The 24,598-nt window shown below is 35.5% G+C and overlaps 2 protein-coding genes across 4 annotated transcripts in view; both read right to left on the bottom strand.

The window, feature by feature from the left end:
• The window catches only part of shakB (Innexin family member shaking B), a 21,659-nt gene extending 4,623 nt beyond the window's left edge, over positions 1-17,036 (bottom strand). The window contains exons 1-6 of one of the 3 annotated variants that reach the window (XM_035881774.2): positions 16,416-17,036; positions 14,179-14,429; positions 13,142-14,033; positions 4,555-4,774; positions 1,970-2,259; positions 289-542 (exon numbers count right to left, since the gene is read on the bottom strand). In XM_035881774.2, coding sequence (XP_035737667.1) covers positions 294-542; positions 1,970-2,259; positions 4,555-4,774; positions 13,142-13,504 — 1,122 coding nt within the window. In that variant the 5' untranslated portion in view covers positions 13,505-14,033; positions 14,179-14,429; positions 16,416-17,036 and the 3' untranslated portion in view covers positions 289-293. Of the gene's footprint in view, positions 1-288; positions 543-1,969; positions 2,260-4,554; positions 4,775-8,857; positions 10,260-13,141; positions 14,471-16,415 lie in introns of those variants that run through there. The other 2 variants (XM_035881775.2, XM_035881773.2) reach the window with 2 other exon arrangements.
• A 2,925-nt stretch (positions 17,037-19,961) lies between these two features.
• On the bottom strand, positions 19,962-24,590 carry LOC118448481 (innexin shaking-B). Its single transcript, XM_035881785.2, has 4 exons — positions 23,087-24,590; positions 21,620-21,750; positions 21,106-21,340; positions 19,962-20,043 (listed from the first exon to the last, which is right to left on the bottom strand). The coding sequence occupies exons 1-4, from the start codon at positions 23,123-23,125 to the stop codon at positions 20,035-20,037; spliced, it is 414 nt and encodes a 137-aa protein (XP_035737678.1). The 5' UTR covers positions 23,126-24,590; the 3' UTR covers positions 19,962-20,034.
• Positions 24,591-24,598: the final 8 nt, after the last annotated feature.

Genomic DNA, 24,598 nt, shown 5'->3' with positions numbered 1-24,598 from the left:
TTGTCATATAAATAAAAAACGATTGTTTTATAAAATTAGTATAATATTTTCCGTAATACCTATAACGTTTTATCGATTTGTATGTATTTTTTTTTTTTTCGTAACACTTCTCGTTTTTGTATTTTTTTTTTTTTTTTTTTTTTTTTTTTTTTTGACCCGACCAAATATTTGGAAATTTACAATTTGGCTCACCTAGTTGAAACTTTTTTGGTATAACTCTGTGTGTTAAATCGTTTCTGATCGACGCAACCCACGTGTAAGAGAAAAACAACAATGAGAGGCACTCACCTCGATCAGGCTTCTTGTAGTTCTCCCTTTGCTCCTGGTACGCCGTGATGATGCCTTGAGGCAAGCTTATTCGCCAATTCGTGCATCACGTCTCTGTATATTACGGTGTCCAAGTTTTCGCCTAGCATATAAAGGAGAAACCAATCGCCGACCTTGCTACGTCGTACTATCGTCTCAACGGCCTCTCTTCTAACCAGACGAAATCTCAGTCTCAGTAGATATACCCTCGTTCGCGGTGAAAATATGATTACGATCTGTGGATCATACGATCAGACAATGCTATTTCTTTTTTTTTTTTTGTTTTTTTGTTTTTTTTTTTTTCTTCTTTTTTTCCCCCTTTTCTTTTTCTTTCTTTCTCTTTTTTTTTCAGACTCACTGCATTTACAGGCTGATATATTATGAACCGTTCACAAGCCTAATCGATTAAAGCCATCTTTTAGGACATTTTTTTTTTTTTAAACTTAAGTGTCAATCTGACGTAATCCATCACTATTTATATTAATAATAAATTTTCCTAATTTTATACCATTAAATGATAAAATTTTCTTCATCGTCTAATAAAAAATAATTTGTTTCTATAATCATTCACTTTATCATTCACTTTATATGTCGTTAAATAATAGCTACGTCTCGATTTATACATTCTATAATGTTTTATTCGAATGTATATGTTAAAGGGAAATTTTAAAAAGTAATTTATATTAATTCGTCAGATTTTTTTCACTTTTTTTTTTCCTTACATGAAATTAATTTTAATTTGATAAGTGAACAATTCCATATTATTCCTAACATTAATTTCATCGATATAATAAAAATGCAACGTAATAAATATTTAATCTTTTTTTTTTTCTTGTTAATTGTCTAATTCATTTCATTGAAAAGATTAATGATGTTAAATAAAAGATTCGATTTCTCTTAAATATTATATCCTTCGGAATAAAAGATAATCTTTAAAGATTAAAAAATTATCACTACACAGAGAACTACATACACGCATACATACGTACGTATGTAAGAGCATAGATATAACAGAATGTCTGTTTTCCAATGGAAAAGGGTTAATTCGTTTGCGTGCCTTATCGCAGGGATATCTTTACATGGCAGAAGCTACGAAATTAGCAGATTTCTCGAGGGATGAGAGGGAAAAATTCCTGATAAGCTGCCATCGATAATTTTATTCAGGGAGTTACGAACGAAGGAATACATAATAGAGAAAAACAAATTGATGCTTAAACGTGTACCACGTTGAATATCTAAAATCTACACGATGTATCTTATGCATCGTAGAGAAGATATCTCTTTAGAATAATCGATTTGGCTTCTTTATGAATTGCAAAAAAAAAAAAAAGAAAAAGAAAACAAAAGAGAAAGAGAGAGAGAGAGAGAGAGAGAGAGAGATAAGTAAACATTAAAAATATTCATCTTCATCCTCTTCTTCTTTCTTCAACGAGGAAGAGGAAGAAGATTGAAAAGAGTCAACCTAACAGACGTATGGACTTTCATCGAGCATTCGCATTTACTTTCACCGTCCTTTTACTTTCTCTTCCTTTTTAACCAATGTTTCTCCACGATGTTGAACTTTACATGACGATGATCAAAAGAAAAAAAAAAAAAAAAAAAAAAAATGATCGATGAAAGTCCATAAGAAGACAATTTAAACGTATAATCCTCATCTACTGACCCTGTATAATACCGTTATGAAGCTTAATATCCCAAGAAGAAGGAACCAGAACCAAAGGAAGACGTAGATCTTCTCGTTGACAACGTTCAATGGCAATATACAAACTGCATCGTGCCTCTCGACCTCACCGCTAACGCCATATTTGTAGAAGGTGCACTTGGTCATTCGTGGAAAGACGTAGATCATTGGATCGACCCGGTCCTCTTGATCGGACTCGAGGAACCTAAGTACGTCGATCCCAAAAGTCAGGAAGGCTCCGTCGAAGAAACGGTTCATCAAGAACATCTGACCTGCGCCAGACACGTCGTATTTGAGCTCTCAAATGGATAACAACAATCTATCGTTTCTGATTGGCCGATAATCATTAACAGAAATCTACCACGTGGGAAATATCAACTCTCGAAACGTCTAATAATAAACAATCTTAACTACTTAATCTTTAAAAATACTAAACGTAAAAAAAAAAAAAAAAGAAGAAAGAAAAAAAAAAGAAAAAAGAAAAAAAAACGTATACACAAATATATCTATGTACATGTGTGTACATGGGGGGGAAAAAAATATACTATATAATGTTTATAATAAATAAATTCTCGCAAATAGATAATCATCTGGAACACGTCTCTGGCCGTTCGGAGAATCAAAGAAATTAGATTTTCGAGTTAATAGACACGATGACTCAAGTTCACGATCCGTTCAAACGAGGCCGTTCGATTATCGCTATGTTGAACGTATAAGAAAAGCTAAATTGTTTGTCGGATCTTACGAAAGTTTCGCAAACTTCCGTCGGGTCTCGTGCCCGCGTTTCCTCGGAAAGACACAAATGGGGTTAATTGCCTGTAAGAGGTGGGAAAAAGGAAAAGGCGAAGTGACTATTAATACTTTTGGTGTATATTCGAAATAGTTTTAGAGGAGCCAGTAAAATCGAGATAAAAATCGAGAACTTTGACATGGATCTAAGAGAAAAAGAAAAGGAAAAGGAAAAAAGAAAAAAAAAAAAAAAAAAAAAGAAAGAAAAACGTTGTTTTTATTCATTCATTAAAAAAAAAAAAAAAAAAAAAAAAAAGAAAAGAAAAGAAAAGAAAAGAAAAAAAAATACGATCGAGCTGAGTAAGTACGTCTTCCATTAACACGACTCGAAGCAGCTGTATCGCTGCCAAATTCTACTGTGAATCGTTCATTCACTCTTTCTATTCATTCTAAAATCCCTCCGTCCCTCTTTCCCCCCCCTCACTCTGCTTCTCATTTCCTCTACTTATGTCATCCCTCTTTTTTCTATCTGTCGATCCATATCGTTTATACTTATTCACCTTATCTAAGACGAAACGTATATGAAAATAATAGAAAGTAAAGCCCTGAAATATATATGGCTTTACTTATATAATCTGACAAAAGAAATGTAAATAGTTAAACAAGTAAAGAGCTCAAAGAAAAGCGTTAGAAAGAATGATGAAATTTGTTTCGACGAGTGACACAAACGGAAAGAAAAGAGATAATATGAAATAGATCGAAAGAGGATGAATAAGAGAGAGAGAGAGAGAGAGAGAGAGAGAGAGAGAGAGAGAGAGAGAGAGAGAGAGAGAGAGAGAGAGAGAGAGAGAGAGAAAGGTAGAAAAGAAAACAAGAATAATAAAAGAGATCTAATATGTACTGATGGTACCTTTAAAAAGAAAACAAAAAAACAAAAAAAAATATATATATATATATATATAAAGAAAATGAGATGAATTAAAAAAAAAAAAAAAAGAAGATAGGAAGAAAGAAAGAAAGAAAGAAGAAAAAGAAAAAAAGAAAATGACTAACTGGAAAATGAAAGGAAATGCAAATGACGGGAGAAAATGTGATAACTATAAATTTATATCTCTTTTTTTTTTTTTCTTTTTTTTTTTTTTGTAGAAAATGAGAAGAAAAAGATTCTTGATAAAGTTTATGTATTAGTTAAGTATCGTGATCGTATCTTACAACGGGAAAGAAGTGATTCGAATAAAAAATATATTTGATACAATCTCCCACTTTCAAAAGCGGGAGAGACAGAGAGAGAAAGAGAGAGAGAGAGAGAGTGTGTGTGTGTAAGAATCGAGTTCCTGGCACCGTTTGAAATTTTTATTTTACATTCCACTGCACAGTTCCTTCGTAGAATCTCTCGGTCCTACCTTTTTATACGAAAAGCCACCTTTGTCCGAGGAACTTTAAAAAGAAGTTTCATCTTTATCTTTCTCCTCGTATCGTTTCGTTTTTGAGAAAATAGGTCAGCTAGGTCCGATATCGCCATGCGACATTACCGTCATCGTTATAGAAAGGAGCCTGTTCTTCGTTCCATTTCGCAACGAGCCGGAAAGACTCTTAAGTTAAGTATGACACAAGTATTAACATAATAAGATTAAACTTTCATGTTTTAAATCATAGTTATTAGTTAGTTTCGATTTATCATCAAGCGCGAAAGAAATTTTGTTTCTTTTAGTTTATTATTTTGGTTTGTTTGCTTATTTTTTTTTTTTTTTATTTTTCTTTGTTTTTTTTTTTTTTTTTGTTCGAAGAAACGAACAGAAAATGAGAGACAGGAAGCGAGAGAATATATGACTACTCACCGATCACGTTCAGAAGAGCGAGAACTTCGCAGAGGTAGTACCTGTATGCCCACCAATTGTGATAACGTAGATTCTCCCATAGGTAGTCAAGCAGCATCTTCTTTTTTTGTTTCTTTTCTACCTCCGAGCACAAACCTATGTCGAGATCCATCATGAGAGCGTGAATCTTCCCACCCTCCCAGCCCTTCCACAGCCATCGCGGAGTGTAAAAGAGAATCGCCTACAAATTATATTCAAATGTATTAAATGTCTACCATATATGGTAGAACATACGAGATATATATATATATATAGTAACTTAAATATACATATATGCACACAATCTGTAGTATATATATATATATAGATATATATTGTATATATTACAATAACACTATATATAGAATGGAACATATTTTAGGGATGGATTCGGCACATCAAAACAATAAAGAAAAAGTTCACATAAACATATGTCCTATTTGATATTTCTTTTTCTTTTTCTTTTTCTTTTTCTTTCTTTTTTTTCTTTTTTCTTTCTTTTCTTTCTTTTCGGTCGAGTTATAGTGGATTTGATTTTCAACAAACTCTATCTGCTTACTTTCATAAGAGACGTTCGAAATAACCTCCTCGCATCTGAATACAAGCCTGTAGACGTCTTACCAATGACTGTCTTACTATCACCATCTGTCCAGATGTTAACTTGGATTTGCTGGAAACTTCGTTCAATTCTTTCATTTCATTGGGTTTAATACATCTAACGAAAGAATTATTGCGATACAAAATCTGTTTACTCGTGAGAGATATAGAGAGATATAGAGATATAAAGAGCGAAAGAGAAAGAGAGATAGAGAGAGATTGATCGATCGATCGGGATTTCCGAAGTAATGCCGATGCACCTATCGGATCAAAGAAGCGGGTGTAAATCCTGATGCCGGTGGTGGTAACGTACGAAGTTTCTTGGCCTATCGCCAGAGGCCTCGGTCCAGCTAAGCTTTTCTACCACCTTTTAATACTCGATCTCGAGTATTAAGCTTACACGTAGACGGAGGCAGTACCGGCCTCGGCAAATATTGCCCTACATTAATTAATCTTTATAATTGATCTTCAAACTATTTTTATCTGCAAACAGAGAAAGAGAGAGAAAGAGAGAAAGAGAGAGAGAGAGAGAGAGAGAACATGTACGATCATAATTTATAAGAGTGGAAAGATAACGAGCTTAACATTCGAGGCGATGAATTCTTGCTTCCAGTCGCCTTCGCAGTCGCCGTTGCTCTTACATTTTTTTAACCATACTAATGCGTCCTCTTAAGTGAAAAAGAGAAAAAGATAGCTAATCTCCGTCATCGCAATGACCGATATTTATGATCACAGTTTATATAAAAAGACGTTGTTACGTGATTATTAAAAATTCATTTTACGTCCCGAAAAATTGTTAATCGCATGCTGATGGGCAATGTAAATAAATCGCGATTTCATATGACAACGTCATTAAGTAAGAAAATATTTTGTGAATCGAATAAGTAATTATTTTTTTCTTTTTTCTCTATCTCTCCCTCTCTCTCTCTCTCTCTCTCTTCAGAATATTGGAAAAAGAGGTTCTAGTGGTCGAATGTTTCGTATATCAGAGAAAGCTTTAATCGTTTAACGATACGCGACGGTAATTTCTTCTTCTTCTTCTCCTTCTCCTTCTCCTTCTCCTTCTCTTCAATAATTCCAAAGTGCGATTATGCAAAGAAGGAGGGAATACCACAGTCCGCCCAAGCAACACTTTTCTCTAAGCGAGAAGAGAAAATTACTCGTTATAAATATAGACGTATTGTTTGCTTACGTAGATTGCGGAATGGGTACGCTTCCTCGCTTTTAGCATAATTGCATTCTGCTCTTTGTTATAAGTACGTCGGCCGGTGGCTATTGATGGATGCTCGAAATAAAACACGCGGCCATACGATAAAAGAATGAAACGTTTGTAAGCCTGTAGAGATAAAGAAAAAGGAATGAGAGAGAGAGAGAGAGAGAGAGAGAGAGAGAGAGAGAGAGAGAGGGGAATGGAAGGAGGTAGGGATAGGGGGTAGGGATAGGGGGTAGGGGAGGGGGGCAGGGAGAGAGAGCGTGGTTCTTTCAAAGTTATGCGAGGAAGAATAACTCGACAAAACTAAGACAAAGGGTTGCACGAAAATATCATATTCTTCAGCTTGAAATTCTACGTAAACAAAACAAACACATTTTATGTATCTTATGTATTATTATCGTTAGAATCATTCGTTTCTTGTTACTCCTCGAATACGCGAGAAGAAAGCTAAGAAGAAGAAGAAAGAAAGAAAGAAAAAAAAAAAAAAAAACAAAAGATAAAAAGGAACAAACAACGAAATATAATTTTTACGAGCATAACTTTTCATCTTTACTTATCTCGTCCATTTTTTGTTTTGTTTTTTCTTTTTTTTTTTTTTTTTTGTTCTTTTCTTTTCTCTCTTTAAGAAAAGAAAGAATCTACTTCGAATATCTTTATCCTCGAGTAGAGAAATTCGTATTCGTACTTTCAACTATCAACTACGTTAAAGGACGAACGAACGTTCGGACTTTGACCTCGGCCTTGATGCGATTACAGGAGACGTCAGGAATTAACGACCATCGAGATTACAGATCGCGAAATCCGAAAGATACGATTCATAGGATCGACACATCGTGCACAAGGCAACGTCCGCAAGTAGCGAAGAGAAAAGGGGAAAATCCGTGGTTGAAAATAGATCTCTCTACAGCTTCTCTCTATATATCTCTCTATCTCTCCCTCTCTCTCTCTCTTATACAGGCTACTCCTTCAGTATCCGACATCGTCGTCTTCCGACTTCCCTCTTCACTCACTCTCTCTTCCTCTCTCCTTTCTGCCCCCCCTCTTACTCTTTCTCTCTCTCTCTCTCTCTCTATCTCTCTCTTTCTTTTTCTCTTTCCTCTCCCTCTTTCTGCTGTAAGAAAACGTACAACACACGTAACATGCGTTGAAAGTAAGAAAGAGAGGGAGATAGAAAAAGGAGAGAGAGAGAGAGAGAGAAAGAGATAGAGATAGATAGATAGATAGAAAGAGAGAGAGAGAGAGAGAGAGAGAGAGGTGTGCGTACACGAATAAGAATAAGAAAAAGATGACGAAGCATAGCCAACGCACGGTGTGTCACGTGAGCCGCGAGTAAAATTAGCTAAACAAGGGGATAAAGACGAGGGGTAGCCAGCGCTAGTAGGGTAGGGACGAGGTAAGATACTCGCATAGTAAAACGAAATCGAGGGATCTCCGATGTTTGAGATAAGTGTCGACCAAGTACTCCCCTTGTATAATTTATCATTCCACGAACTCTCGAGTGTTTTACATTAAACTTAAAATATATATTGTTCGAGGGAGAAACTGATTTTACGCTTCGCCACTTCAGATTCTGCGATTCTGTCTATTTTTAAGGGGGATATCGTACGTAAGTATGATAGACGTTCCGTCTCATATTTGTTGGCTAAACTATAGTCTCGAGTTTTCAATCGACGATACAAATGTTACATTTTAATATTAATTCAATATTAATTCATTAATCATGTGACTTGGTTGATTAGATTGGAGGAAAAAAAAAGAAGAGAAAAGAAAAAAAAAAAAGAAAAAAACACGAATCGTTTTATATCGTCGTTTTAATCGTAAAAACGTTTTTGATCCAGCGAGCTTTTATACTAGCTAAGCTCGCATCAGTGGGATCCCTTTAACTACTTCGATTAGCTAGAGATACACCCTTATCGATTTAAGCTTATGCTCGCATCATCGTCCTCTCTTGGAAGAGTACGTGCATTCGCTTCTTTATTTATAGATGCTATGAAAAAGTTCCGAGTTAACGCTTCGAAAACATCGGGATATCAATTTCGATCGAACGAATGAACGAGCGCGACCTACTTGTCTCCTTACCTAAAAAGAGAAAAAAAAATGAGATAGATTATAAACGAATGATAAGATGGTTATGGGAAAATGGATTTGAATCGTTGAAAAGATATCAAAGAAAGAAAGAAAGAAAGAAAGAAAGAAAGAAAGAAAGAGAAAAAAAGAAAGAACGAAAGAAAGAAAAAGAGAGATAGAAAAAGGACGAGAGAGAGAGAGAAGGATAATGATAATCGAAATTCAAAATCAAGTAAAAAAGACTCCTTACTTGAAGGAAAAAAAAAGAATGAAAGAACGAAAGAAAGAAAAAGAGAGATAGAGAAAGGACAAGAGAGAAAGGACGAGAGAGAGAGAGAGAGAGAGAGAGAAAAAGAGAGAAGGATAATGATAATCGAAATTCAAGATCAAGGAGAAGAGACTCCTTACTTGAAGCAAAAGAAAGAAGATGACCCATTGATAATACTTGTGCTGCTTGATCAATGGATGAGGAGTATGCCCATGGATTCCTTCGCCTTTACTATTGGCAACACCCGGATAAGGTACAGCTTGTCCAAGGCTCAAGTTGAAGGCATGTACCATACTATAAGTCGTGTGAAGCCAACAGAAAGTCTCAAGTACAACCTTGTCAACGGAACCGGAAGCCTCGCAGTGTATGGGCGATCCGGAAATACTCTTGCAGGCTAAGGTGACACAGCCGCCTAACAGTAGGGCAACAGTGGTACGATAATGCAGTCGAAATACCAAGGTGTCCTCGGATATTCTTTGTATCTTAAAGAGAGATTTCAACGAACTAAAAACATCTATCATCTTCAATAACAACGGCATCTTCGGTCTATTTCGATGTCGTCCGTGATCCTTTAGGAATAACTTTGACGAACGAATAACTTCGACGTCACTACCCTTCCCTTCTTCCCCGACGTTACAGACGAGAAGACGCTCGTCCTCTTGGATATCTTCGAAGAAATCCGTCTTTTACCGGTTATTCCATAAACAGATTGAATGGATAAAAATTGTATTCAGGTACGTTCTAAATTATCTTCCAAAATACGATAACACATTAGGTCTTTCTTTCTCTCTCTCTCTCTTTCTTAATTCACTTCTAAGTGATGAGGACAAACCAAAACGGACCATTCGTGTCTCTTCTCTCTTCTTTTGATTCTTCGTGTTTTCCGCCAAAACTTTCTACGCATCTTCCTTGCCAAGGCAAATAGCCAAATCTCTCTCTTTCTCACCAAACTTTCGTTTATCCTTATTTCTTCTTCTTCTTCTTCTTCTTCCCCTTCCTCCTCTTCCTCCTCTTCTTCTTCTTATATTTATACTTCTTCTTTCCACTGTGATTAAAAAAAAAAAAGCTCCCTTCTTTTTGAGAATCTTCTTTTCGTTCTGGTCGAATAAAATAATATGAAAAAATGGAAAAGTAAAAAAGAAAAAAAAAAAAAAAAAAAAAAAAGAAAAAACAGGAAATAACGTCGAAACGAACGAAAAAATACGGCCTGAAGAATCACGCGAACGAAGACAGAGAGAAAGAGGAGAACGCAGACACGTGGGACACACTAGTGAGCCGTCAGAAGACTGGCCGGACTTGAGGGGCATCCCTTGGCCTCGATGCCGAGAACACATAACTTATATTATCTTTCAAGTATCAATTCTGTCACGCTAAAATCCAATGGGTCAATGTAATTTGTCAATCGTCATCGAGTTATGATTGCAAACAACAAACTTTGAGTTTATTGACGAATCGACCAAAACTCCAGGTGGCAACCAGGCTCGCTTACAGTTTGTTATTTTAGTCGAACCTATATTTCGATTTAGATATTCGTAATAACGATCCTTTCGTCTAAATGCTTTAATACAAATTTCTTTTGCCCAATTCAATTTCGACCGAATGATATTAAAAGTCATAATGGAGATTTTAATGGCACGTGCAATTTTAAGATTTAACGTTAGTGAGAAACGTGCGTGAACGATTGCACGCTTAATTCTCTTTCTACCAAGAAAGAAAAAGAAAGAAAAAGAAAGAAAGACAGACAGACGGACAGACAGAGAAAGAGAGAGAGAGAGAGAGAGAGAGAGAGAGAGAGAGAGAAAATTGGCCTTCAGCCAGGCATACCTGTTGTATCGCGAAAAGAATAAAATGAAAAAAGAAAAAAAGAAAGATTGGAAAGTGGAAAGAGGGAATATTATGAGAAAGAAAAGAGAAATAAGAAAGTAGGGCGAGCTCCCCCGAGACAAAATATTTAGGTCATTGTCATTATTCTACGTAGACATTTATATATATATATATATATATATATATGTGTGTGTGTGTGTGTGTGTGTGTGTATGTGTGTGTGTAAGTAATATATGTATATACAGGATGAATCAAACGTTTTTATATTGGCGAAAAGTTGATTATCTCGTAGTTTTACAATTTGAAAAGAAATTAACTCGAAAAGAAATAACGAAGAATAATTGATATTTAAAATCGTTTAGGAACTTTCGATCTACCCTATATAAATGTAAATAAAAAATACAATGCTTTTTGAAGATTCCAATATAACTTTATCTCTCATTCTTTTCCTTCGCCGTAGTTGTTTGTTTGTTTTTGTTCATTCGTTTTCTTTTTTTCCCTTTCTTTCCTTTTCATAGAATATCGTAAGCTCGAATCTTTCTGAATAAAAAAAGATCTTTCATTTTTTCCTTCGACTTAATCGAAATCCATTGGTTAAATCGTTACAACGATATATAAATTGTAACGAAATTATTTTTAATCGATTACGATTTAACTTAGGTGAAATGATATTTGAATGATCGTTGAGCAAAAAAAAGAAAAAAAAAGAAAAAATAAAGAAAAAATAAAAAAAAAGTAAGTTATCAGGTGTTCTCGCTATTCTTAAAATTCTTTTATATTTTTTTTTCTCTTTTCGTTTTTCCTCCCCTCCCTTCCTCTAACCCCCTACCCCCTTCCTGCCCCTTTTCGATTCTTACGTAGGATCAAAGGCTGGAACGAAGCGTAAGATGGAAAAAGTGGTAAGACACGCACAAAGGAGTAGCGGCCAATGGTTGCCACGTAGAAACGGATAACAATAGCTGGTGGTACGTGCAAAGAAGACGGACGAAGATGCGATAGCAAGAGAAGAAGAGGACTGAAAGAGGGAAACCAAGAAGAAGGAGTCGCGGAAGAGAAGATTCATTGCTTGGTGAACGTTGGGATTTACTTTGAAGTGTGGCCACGTTGGATAAAGATACAGAAAGAGGGACAAATAAATAAATGAAGATAGAAATAATAAGAAAGGGAAAGAAAAAAGATGGACAGAGAGACAGACAGAGAGAGAGAGAGAGAGAGAGAGAGAGAGAGAGAGAGAGAGAGAGAGAGAGAGAGAGAGAGAAAAAGTGAGAGAGAGAGAGAGAGGGAAGTTATTTATCTTATACTAAAACTTGACATCTTGAAAAAACAAAATAAATTATAATCACTAAAATGTATAAATAAATAACATTTATTGAAGAATATTAAATAGATATATCGATCATTCTAAAGTCGACACGTCTAATATTAAAACAAAGATAAACTGTGCAATATTAATAATAACTTTTTGATAAATTGAAATAGAATATTATGAAAAGAAATATGATCGTAACCATAGAACGATAGAAAAGTATATTCGATTCTGAAACTCGAAGATTTTTACTATCTTAAAAAATATGACAAACGTTAAATTAAAAGGGGAGAAAAAAAAAGAAAAAAGAAAAAAGAAAAACAGAAAATTAAAGAAAAGAAAAGAAAAAGGAAAGGAATAGTGACAACGTCTTTGATCGACCACGTCAAGGCAACGACTGCGACATCGGCCATCGACGACGAACTAACTAATATAACACTGAAGGATTTAAGGGGTTAATATGCTTAGGGTTTCCTCTTGGCAATGAACTAGATATAAGCCTCCGTAAGCATAGAGTAAGATGTTCGAGCATAGCCACAACCATCTTGAGAGAGAGAGAGAGAGAGAGTAACTTAGGGAGTTTTAATCGATCTCCGTTTAAACTCATCTCTCTCTCTCTCTCTCTCTCTCTCTCTCTCTCGCTCGCTCTCTCTCGCTCTCTCTATACACAAAAATATCCTAAACGTATGTACATCCATCTCCATAATTTTGATAAGGTCAATTTCAACAAAGTTAACAAGAGGTTAAATCTCGCTTCTCTTTTTTTTTTTAGATTATAGAAAAACTTTTTTCGAAGTGCTTCTTTGTTCGTCGCTTAGCGCGAACCATCATCCGTTTTCCTTGCCATTGGCACGTAGCAAAGACACGAGGTTAAATTAGAAAGCGTATCGATCGTTTAACGAGAAGAAGAGGGGTAACGTGTTGTACTACGTCGTTAACCCTCTGTCGTCGTATAACAGTTCGTAAAAAAAAAAAGGAAAAAAAAAAAAAAAAAAAAAAGAGAGAAAGAAAAACGAAAAGAAAACAGAAAAACGATATTAACGTGCACGAGAAATGAGAGAGGAAGAAAAAAAAAAAAAAAAAAAGAAAGAGGAGGAAGAATGTTGCAAGAGAAGACGACAATATGTTAAACTGTTCATTGAGAATGTCTAAACAATTTTGAAAAAAAGAGAAAAAAAAAAAAAGAGAGAGAAAAGAGAAAGAAAAAAATTGGCTCTTAGATATTACAGAACGATCATTATTTTTCTTCCTCAATTTACTTCTCGTAAACTCCGTGACTCGTAAAGTGATTTACCTGAAGGAACAGCATGAAGCAGACCCACTGATAATACCTGTACTCCTTCCTCTCAGATTCCGGATACAATTTTGAATTATCGACACCTGGAAAAGGTACTTCCGAGCCTTCTCTTTTCCTGTACGCTGCAGTGATCGTGTAAGTACTGTGTATCCAACAGTAAGTATTCAACACATCCTCTGGTAAGTCTTTACTGTGTATACAATCGATCGGATTGCCAACGTATTGCCTCGTTGTGACTATCAAGCTAAACGATATCAGTATTATCACTGTCAAGCTATAATGTAGGCGAAATACGGCTGTATCAATGTGTATATGTGAGATCTTGATTAGGCTCTTTAAACCACGAAATATGTCCAGCATCTTGAACTTTTAAATTTCGTCGTCGACGATTCGGTAAAGTTCGATTAAGAACTAATCCGAGATTCGTCGACCTTGACAATCGTTTCACACTACATTTTTAAAATACTAATCGTTTGGAGTATCTTTTCCTTTTCTTTTTTTTTTTTTTTGTTTTCTGTCACGGATTTATCTTCACTGTCTTTTATCGATCTTCGATCTAATTTATTATCGATTAGACGAATCGATTAGATTTGTTTAAATAATTATATAAACACTTAATTATTATCTTATATTTATACGATTACACGAAAATTTCTTTGATCATCAGCATAGGATCCTTTTTTGTATTTCGCGGGATCCTTAGCCGATACCAACACCTGTCCAATCATTCTCCTTACAATTTCTACCAACACTGTTTTCTAATCCAAATCCGGAGGATCCTTTCACGTCAGTTTAAGTATCCAAACATGACATTTTGCGTCCGATCATCTTTCCCTGCCAACGCACAGTTCCGTTCGCATCGTTCATCCTCGAGAGATCAATGTACTCACTATTATCACGGATTCGCGAATGAAAGAGATAGAAGAAGAAGAAGAAAAAAAAAAACAAAAGAAAAAAAGAAAAAAAAGAAAACAAAAAAGAAAAAGAAACAAAACACGAAACGAGACGTGACTCTTGGTTAAAAACAAACCAACCGTAAACGTTCGATCAACAGACGGAAATATATATTCAATTTCTTGCACCCTTTGAAATTTTCCCTTTCGATTTAATCAACGATATTTTTCTTCTTCTTTTTTATCTTTCTTTGCTTCTTCTTCTTCTTCTTCTTCCTCTTCTACTTCTTCTTCTTCTTCTTCTTCTTCTCCTTCTTCTTTTTTCCTTTTTCTTCGACACTAAGTTCCGTTGGGAAATCGAAAAAGAACGGTTTCTAAGTTGCTTGAAAAATCTAATCGACAGACAAATAGAAAGATATATAACATATGATCGATTCGTTGTGAATCAAAACGTTTCGAGTCTCTCTTTCTCCTCCTCCTCCTCCTCCTCCTCCTCTTCCACTTCCACCTCCTCTTCTACCTCTTTCTCTTCCTCTTTCTCCTCTTCCTCCTCCTCCTCCTCCTCTTGCACTTCCTCCTCAAAACGATCAAATTCTCTTGTTAGGTTTCAACAGAGCGCAAGTAAAAGCTTTTTGAAGGTTCACCGAATTGCGAATCAATCTATGATTACTTCGAAAGAGACCAATTAACAACGAATCGAGAGGACATCAAAGAGAAGTTGGCTTCTCGATTTTCAAGACAATTCACCGGAATGACGATCGACTGGCAATAATAAAAGGATGACGGAGAAGAAGAAAGGTAATATGAGAGATAAAAAGAAAGAGAAAATGAGAGAGAGAGAGAGAGAGAGAGAGAGAGAACCTGCAAATAGTAGTAGGAGTCTCGTAATATCGTTCGACGAGCGTTTTCCATTCTATTTTAGCGTTTACGCGCTGCGTAAGACTGCACTTTGCTAACGGAGCCGGAGGTTAGTGTAGAACCGCCGACAAATGCTTTGAAAATGCCTGAGGACAAAATACAGAAATAGAGTGAGAACTCTATTCTCCATTCTCTCCCTCTCCCCCCCCTCTCTCTCTCTCTCACTCTATTTCTTACCGTTTGATCAATTTTTTCCTAAGAAAAGAAAAATGCAACGAATATTCTACTTTCTACTTTGAATATTAATTGTCCTTCCATCTCATTCTCTCTCTCTCTCTCTCTCTCTCACACACACACACACACATTCTCTTCCTCCTTTCTCACGATTATCCCCATAAATTCTCGTGAATAATCGAGAGTAACGTATTCTCTACGTGTGTACGACGAGTATTTTATTATATCTGTGAGAGTTATCTTATTATACATACAACGTTGTGTTGATGGACACGAAGCTGTCATTAATGGTAACAAATTAAAAAAAAAAAAAAAAAAAAAAAGAAAGAAAAAAATCAAAAACAAAATAAAGAGAAAAAGAAAGAGGGAGGAAGAGAGAGAGAAAGAGAGCGAGAGAGAGAGAATGATAAACGTCGTTCTATTGCGTCGACAAGAACGACAAAGACGGAAGAGACAGACCGTAATGTTGGTTTATCGTTCCTGTCCCTCGGTTTGCTTTCACGATGAAAGAAGATACGCGGAAAGGGAAGAGCCTCTAGAGTATCAATAAGCATTGCTCGAATCCCAGCTTCCGTTCTGGACCGTATAGAAAAATTCTCTCTCTCTTTCTCTCTTTCCCTCTTTCTCTCTCTCTCTCTCTCTTTCTCTCTTTCTCTCTTTCCCTCTCTCTCTCTCTCTCTCTCTCTCTCTCTCTCTCTCTCTCTCTCTCTTCTTCTTCTTCTTCTCTCTCTTTTTATCTTTCATTCGTATTTCTCCGTCGATTGACTGAACGATCGTCTTCGATCTCAGTGATCCCTCTGAACGGAATCAGTGACTCGTGTAGGATTCTTTCGAAGTAACTTAATGCCGGACCAAAGATACATGGATTTGATTCTGTATTTATTGGAACTCGATGATATTCCACTGGAACGTGAAATAAAAAGATAAAATAAGAAAGAAATTAAATTCGCCAGTTTTCAACGTAAGAAAAATCTATCGACTCGAAAATTTCATTCCGATCTATATCAATCAAGGTCGAAGAAGAAATAGAAGGAGAAGGAGAAGAATGAGTAAAAGAGAAAGAGGAGGAGGAGGAGGAGAAAAAGGAGAAGGAGAAGGAGAACGATTATGATAATGATTATTACGAAAACGATCCTAACAAATCGATCCTAACAAATGATTGGCTCTAGCCTGGCACGAGGTAAAAGAGTAAGATAGAAAGTGGTTAGAGTAGGTTTAATTGAATCGATTCGTCAGGGAGGCAGAGGAGAGAATAAAAGAAACAAAATAAAGAAATAAGTGACTACCATGAGAGAGAGAGAGAGAGAGATCTCATTGGAGAACGCGAAAGCCACGGAGCACGTGCGTCTCCTCCGTCACACACATTCATTCCGACGATTCTCTCTCAAAGTCGAATCGAACAGCTGATGATATTGATCGTTGATCTCTATGTGTCTCGTGAAAATTTATATCGATCCAAGAGATAACTTTTTTCTTTTCTTTTCTTTTCTTTTCTTTTCTTTTCTTATTTCTTTTTTTTCCCCCTCTCTAATCCGCTTGCTTCGCGCCCTTCCACGAACAAAATATTGATAACAACGACAACAACAATAATAATAATAATGATTATAATAATGATAATAATAATAATAATGATGATATTAATATTAATATTAAATATTAATAAAAATAAAGAGATATCTCGAGCACGGACACGAAATGGCGAGAATAAACGAAATTCTTTTATCGCGCACAAGATTAATACTTTTCGAACTTTCGAGGATTAAAAGTCTATCGTATTTTAATCGTATCGTATTGTATCGTATCGTAAATAAAAAAAAAAAATGTTAGCGGAAACGTTCAGCAAACGGCTGCTTCCACACGCCACGCTCGTCTACGTTAGACTCGAGAAAACGGCCAGGGCACGGCACGGTACCTCCCGTAGGAGCCGAACGAGGAGTCAGCGCGCTCCAGGAATAGAAACACCCGAACCCGAACCGTCCTCTCGCGGTGTGTAAGCGTGTAAGCGCAACGTCCAAACGCACGCTTGCTTGCTTGCTTACTTGCTCGCTCGCTCGCTCGCTCGTTCGCGAACAACCGTCCTCGGGACTTTGGCTAAATTCTCTTTCTCTTTCTCTCTCTCTCTCTCTCTCTCTCTCTCTCTCTCTCTCTCTCTCCCACTTTTTCTTTCTCTCTCTCTCTCTCTCTCTCTGAATCTTTCTAAATTTCACGATTCTCAATCGTCCTCACTCGACTCGTCATCTATTTCTTTCTCCTCTTTCTCCAAGAGAAGAAAATTTCTTGATAAAAATCCATCCAAGATGTCCAACTGGTTATCCGCCATTTTTTTTTTTTTTTTAAGAATAACAAATATTATACATAAATAGTAATACAAATGTATAACTTTTAACAATGAAATAGCTCTACATTCGTAGATATAATAATGGTCAATTTCAAATTCTTATAATCTATTATTATTATAACGATGAGATGTACGATGAAATATCAAACGTTTATCTAGTATCGTTTCCTTGTTTATTCCTCTTTTTCTTCTTCCTCTTCTTCTTCTTCCTCTACTTCTTTTTCTTCTACTTCTTTTTCCTCTACTACTGTTACTACTACTTCTTATGCTTCCCACGAAGAAATAGATCGTGATGACTGCGTATTTATGTGTAATATCACACTCTCCGGGCTAATTCATTTGGAAAAAAAGAAAAAGAAAAAGAAAAAGAAAAAGAAAAAGAAAATACGACAGAGTTTGATCCTGAAAGTATCTTCGTGGATAGTAAAGATCATTATGGATCGTCTTTCGTTCTTTTTTTTTTTTTTTTTTTTTTTTTTTTTTCTATATAACACACAGTAAATCAGTTATACCAAGCAGCTGATCGAAGAGAAGAGATACTTTTTAAACGTAACTGGATACTGTCTTCTCTCTACGAATACACCGATTCGCGGGAACCTCGCGATCTCGATGATATAAATCTCATCTACCTTCGACGAAGCTACCATTGGTTATATTATAGCAATAAAAAAGGGAAAAATATTGTAAAGATGTAACATTACGACGCTCTCATTTCCGTCGCTCATATCTTATAAAACTTACTCGATTTCCTGTGAAACGGAACCTCACAATTTGTCTTCTTCTTCCTCTCTCTCTCTCCCTCCCTCTCTCTCTTTTACTCTCTTTTACTCTGTTTTTTTTCTTTTTCCGTTGATTAAATCAAGAGATACGAAGGTCGACGAAAAAAAAAAAAAGAAAAGAAAAAAGGAGCTCGCTCGAAATATCCAAAGAACATAAGAGAATTTGCTTTTTCTATGTGTTACATGTTACCAACGAAATGCTTAATGCAAAAAAAAAGAAAAAGACAGAGAGACAGAGACAGCGAAAGAGAGAGAGAGAGAGAGAGAGAGAGAAGCAAAAAGCGGATGCATGCACTTGGATGGTTCGACGAATCAACGCGTAAGACACGTTATAACTCCTCAGAGATAAGTGCTTTCTCGTTCGGTGCCGGCGATATGTAAATAAATATTTTGCTTTTATTCGCGTACTTACTAATTTCATACGAAATAGACGGACTTAAATAGAATCGTGGAGGAGTTACGTGTCGTCCCAAAAGGAACGTTCATATTTTACGATTCGATTTCATTCGAATACGATCGCTTTATCATTACCATTTAGATTCGATACCTTTCAAAGTATAATTTCAATATTATTCAATGTTATATAACTTTTATATCGTGACAGAATCATTCTTCGGCCATACTTTTTCTAATAATGATTGATATATATCAATCAAATATCTAGAATTTCATATGGTAAAGTCATGATTCCATCGGTGAATAGTTCTGATTTAGTTAAACGAGCTTCTTCAAGTACCCTCGTCGCGTCTATCGAACCACATAGATAAATCACATGGCGAGGCTTATGCTGCTTAAGAAGAGTCTGGTCCGACTCAAAAATCTGGTCTTCCCTCTTTCGTGCTTATAGACGTGAGAGAGAGAGAGAGAGAGAGAGAGAGAGAGAGATAGAGGGAGGGAGGGAGGGAGGGAGGGAGGGGGTGGAAACGTCGCTGTAACTTAGAACCATTGCATAATCGTTCTCTAACCATCTGCCGATCACTTTTGAACAGCTTTAATGGCTTTGGATTATTGACATACGCGTACGTGAGCCTCACGCGACTCCGTTTCTAATAAATTACAGGCCGATATTATGACACGATTATGACGATATCCATCTTCTCGTTGAATCCAATAAATCTGCTATCTCTCTGGCAATACGCAAATACAAGATGAGATATTCTGAAATTGACTGCAACCGAATTATAAATGGTCGAGCGTTTAAGCCACGTTGATTCTCCGAAATGCTTTTAATACGCTTCGTCGTTACATTCGAGTTCGCGATGTCTTTTATACGTGGCCTTTATTGAAGGAAAAGAAAAATGAAAAAAAAAAGAATAAATAAATAAATAAATAAAAAATAAAAAATAAAAAATAATATATGGGGAAAAAAAGAAGCGCACACACACACACACACACACACACACACATACAGACAGAGTCTTCGACAAACGAGTCTTCTGGTACGTTAAACTTATGTTCGTGAGTATAACACGAAGAAATGAGATATGTTTTTCTAAGCACATCCTATATATCCGCTTTTCCCTTGTTGAATATACAACACAGAAACGGTTCGCTTATAGAAAAAGGTAAATAATCAATTTTTTTTCCCCACTGGCTGAATGTCGACGACGTTACACCTACGCGTCAATCGTTTCTCACAAGATGTTATGTCGTCGTTTCTCTCTTTTTTTTTTTCTCTCTTTTTTTTCCCCTTTCTTTTTTAAACACAAGTCAATCAGATAGATCCATATCAGTTCGTTTACGCCGAGACGATGATCATTTGTATATCGTGTTTGAAAACTATCCTTTTTACTTTTTCTGCAAAGTTAGAATATAAATGGATCCATTAATAGAATACATCAATATTCACGATGTAATTGTGATATATGTTCATTACACTTTAATAATATATATATATATATTTGTTGTTAAAAGTTGTTATAGAGTTGATTGTATATTTTTATTTAGTTGATAATCAATCGTACGCGCTCCCTTATGACGAAAGGATTAAAGTTTTCTTTACCGACGCAACTTGTTACTTTGCCGACATTGCTTTCGTATCAAAAATTACCGCTAGAGTGCATCACCTACACGCTGTTACAATGCGAAAAGTTATAACGAATTTTATTTATTTTTTTTTTTTTTTTTGGTAAATTAAAAAAAATTGTATTTTAAAAGTTTATAATGTAATCAGGTAGAATCGGATTATTATTAAATAAAAAGAAGAAAAAAAACGGTGGTTATACCGTACATTGAACAGAAATCATTATGGCGGAATTTTTGATTTAATAAATCAACGCTATTATTTCTAATGTATAAATCGATATCTTTTGAATAACCTTATTATACAAATAAATCATACAAACTTTGTAGTTGTTTAATAATAGTTATTTCTCGGTACGACTTGCCGAGTATTTTGTAAACGAATAATATCTTAAGCGTAAACTCAACGATAGATTTCTTATACAATAACAATGGACAAAAATCAATATACATATTTATCCATATAAGTATAATTATAATTATTCAGAAAACTTATAAAAATTTTAGGATGATTCTAATAAATTTCATTGTTATAGCGTCACGTCGAATAATCGAAAATTTTGATTTTCGTTTATTTTCTAGCAACGCGAGATACGATCGAAACGACATCTGTTTTATATTTTGATACTAAAGCATATACGCGGGTAATTTTGTACAGATAATAAGAAAAACAAAAAAAAAAAAAAGATTAACGTTTTCTTAGATTTAGTCTATTATTATAATTTTCTCATTTAATAATTGATCCTTGACAAATGATAAATAATACGTGATAAAATAAATGTATAAATAAAGACAAATAAGTATAAATATGTATAAATATGTAAAAAAATAAATTACCTGAAAGATAAGCACGAAAGCAACCCACTGATAATACTTGACTCTTTTTGTTTGATCGTTGACATGACGATGATCCTCCTCGTTCTGATAACGTCTTTGTAAAATGCCGAAAGACGAGGCAACACCAGGATACGCAACGTTTGCCCCTGCGACACCAAGCATAGCACCACCACCGCTCACGATATACGTACTGTGTATCCAACAGTACGCATTGAAGGCCTCTACAGGAATGTCTCTGTTCGGATAAGATTAAACAAATGGGAAGACAGAAAGAAAAATTGTATGAATGAACGAACGTATGAACGAACACAACGTTCAAGGTGATACAAAACAACAATGAAAAACATTCCACGATATATACGAACTAATGAGAATAAAAATGTAAAATTCAATGTATCATTGTATTTTAAATAAGAGTATTGATCGTTAAAATTTCTCATCGCACATATGTTTGGCCTCGTTAATACGTCATCGTTACGGACAATTAATTTAAAATATCTTTTCATAATATTACCTCGTATGTACGCACTCTATTGGATTTCCCACAGTTTGCTTGCTGCTAATAATTACGGAAAATAGGAGCATCAAGATCGTTGTTAGCGCATGTAGCCTAAAGACGAGGCCATCGCTTCTTATTCTGGACACCTGCGGAATCACGACACAAGCGTATTGACCACGTGTTCTTGGAACGAGAAACGCTTCTGCTTATGCAATTAATTCAACCATACGATTTCACACACACACACACACACACACACAGAGCGGACATACATATATACATATACACACATGCTCTCGCATGCACACACTTACATCTATACCTTGGTGCACTTTTATCTTATTTCTTGATATACACACTGACGCACAACACTTGTTCAAAGCTAATTCTGGCTTAGCACGCTGCTTTGAACGATCTTGCAAGTAGAGACATGCTTTACAAGTTTGTAAACCTTGCGAAGGTATAGGAATGAGGAATATCAAAGTAAATCGCTTACTTTAAGCTTGAAACTTCACGAGCTCGCATGTTCGTCCTATTGCGATATTAAATCTCGATCTTTAAACTCGCAATATTTCATCAATATTATCGTAGAAAGAGACATGACCGACAAATATTTTTCATAGTTGTTTATAAATAATCACTTGTCGTTTCGTTGCGTGTTATCTTACGACGCTCGTTTACATGCACATTAACGTGTTTTATATTAGGTTTTAAAATTTGATTAAGAGCGATAACGCTTACCTTACACGCTAAATCAATGTTGACACATTTTGAGTTAGTAGAGATTAGAATTGGTATAAACTGTCGTCCCGTATAATTCTCAAGTATAATAATTTCGTGATAATATGTATTTTAAAAATCGTAAAATTTGTTGTATTACTTGGAATTGTTTGACTTCATTATGACAATTTCATAAAGTTATTATATTTTCTAACGGAAGTCAAATCAAACGGAATTAATAAGTTAACTTGTTCATCAACATTCTATCGATTAAATATAACAAGCATTAATTTTCACAGATTTCAAGCATTAATTTTTTCAAATTAGAATCGATATAAACCATCGTCCCGTATAATTCTCAAGTATAATAATTTCGTGTTAATATTTTAAAAATCGTGTTAATATTTTAAAAATCGTTAAATTTGTTGTACTACTTGTAATTGTTTGACTTCATTATGACAATTTCATAAAATTGTTATATTTTCTAACGAAAGCAAAATCAAACGGAATTAATAAGTTAACTTGTTCATCAACATTCCATCGATTAAATATAACAATAGCATTAATTTTCACGAAAGATTATAGCAGTGTTTTAAAATTATTAGCAAGGTCTGAATTAGCGATTAGGCTTGGATTAATACATTTATAATTTATTGCCCGGATCGTTCCAATTCGCAATTTTTTATATTGATGCTTTGAGAATTATTACGAGGAACACAATAACGTAACGAAAACGCATCTCGTCCTATTTTTGGCACTTACGCGTAAAAGATAGTACAATTCTGTAACAGTGTCTATCATTCTCACTTCTCTCTTTTATTGCACGTATGTACGTACGGACGCACGCACACTATTCGAAAAAGCCGATTTCTTCAAAAAATTGTTCAATAATCACGTTTGATTCTTAATCTCTAAAATCCTGCGATTTCGCCAATGATAAAGAACACTCTGCCCTTTTCCAACGACCATCATCGACGACGTCCAAATCATTAATCGTTAAATAAAGCTCGCGTTTCATTTCCACGGTCATTCACCCCGTCCTATTAATCAAAAACTAAACGGCCGAGAAAAAGCTTTATGACCCGTCCGAAAAGATCAAAGGATACTAATTTACAAAGAAATTGAGTTAATAAATCCGTCGGAGGGGGGGGGTGTGGGTGATGGGGTGTCGGGATCGAGATTGTAATAGTGATCGGATTAGACTCACGCAACGAATTTCAACGAACGCTGATATAAGAAAAAAGATCTAAACTATTAATCGATGATTTTACCGATTGGTATGAGGATTCAATAACGATCTCGTATAATTCAATCTCTGGAAGTAGATACACATTTTGACGTTTCCCGTTGTACAATAAAACGAACACAAATAGCGCGACAAAGACGTCATACGAAAACGGGTTGCGTCGATGAGGCGACAAAGATGATGATGATGATGATGATGATGATGATGATGATTACGGAAACGTCCTAAAGAAAATCGATTATAGATTTCCGGCAGATGTGATAGACAACTATCCGTTTCTTCATCAAGTATAGAAATTGTGTATTTTATGAACGAAACGCAGTTAAATTATACAATGCCGACAAGGACGACGACGACGACGACGACGACGACGACGACGACGACGACGACGACAATAACGTTTGGCATTTAAGCGGCAGAACAGTGCGCGTCTCATCCGATGAGCGAACGAAACTTACTGACTAATCCTAACCGTGCGCGGATTTCCAACCAAACGAACGTAGGTCCCGCCGAGTTCGATGCCAAAACACAAATTCGTGAACTAGTCGTCCCTCTTCATACCATGACGTCCTCTTTCTGTCTGATAGCTATCCTCTTCTCTATCTCTCTATCTCTCTCTCTCTTTCTCTCTCCACTCTGTCATCCCATTTTTATTTTTCTATTTTTTTACACACTTGTTTATGTCTCTTCTCTCTTTCTCTCTATATCTATCTATCTATCTATCTATCTGACGACACAAAACCATCGAAGAAACAGTAACTTTTAAATCGCCCACGCTGAACTATAACGAAATATCGTCCCACTCGAGCTTTTCAACGAACGCTGGACGTTTTCCAGTCACAAAGAGATAAACGCGTTCCGTCTGCCGCCGACAATGTTGAGATACGCTTTGCCTCTTCAATTTTACACATCAAAATGACTCTTCCTCTTTCGCCTTTTTTTTTTCTTTTCTTTTCTTTTTTTTTTTTCTTTTCTTATTTCCTCGTTGATGGATACCATTCGTCTATCACACGAAGGAAAAAGATGTG

This window comes from Vespa mandarinia, chromosome 5 (genome assembly GCF_050613455.1).
Source record: "Vespa mandarinia isolate Hongniang chromosome 5, ASM5061345v1, whole genome shotgun sequence".
Classification (NCBI taxonomy): domain Eukaryota; kingdom Metazoa; phylum Arthropoda; class Insecta; order Hymenoptera; family Vespidae; genus Vespa; species Vespa mandarinia.
The sequence above is the reverse complement of the archived record's forward strand: the minus strand, read 5'-3'. Positions and strand labels throughout refer to the sequence as shown.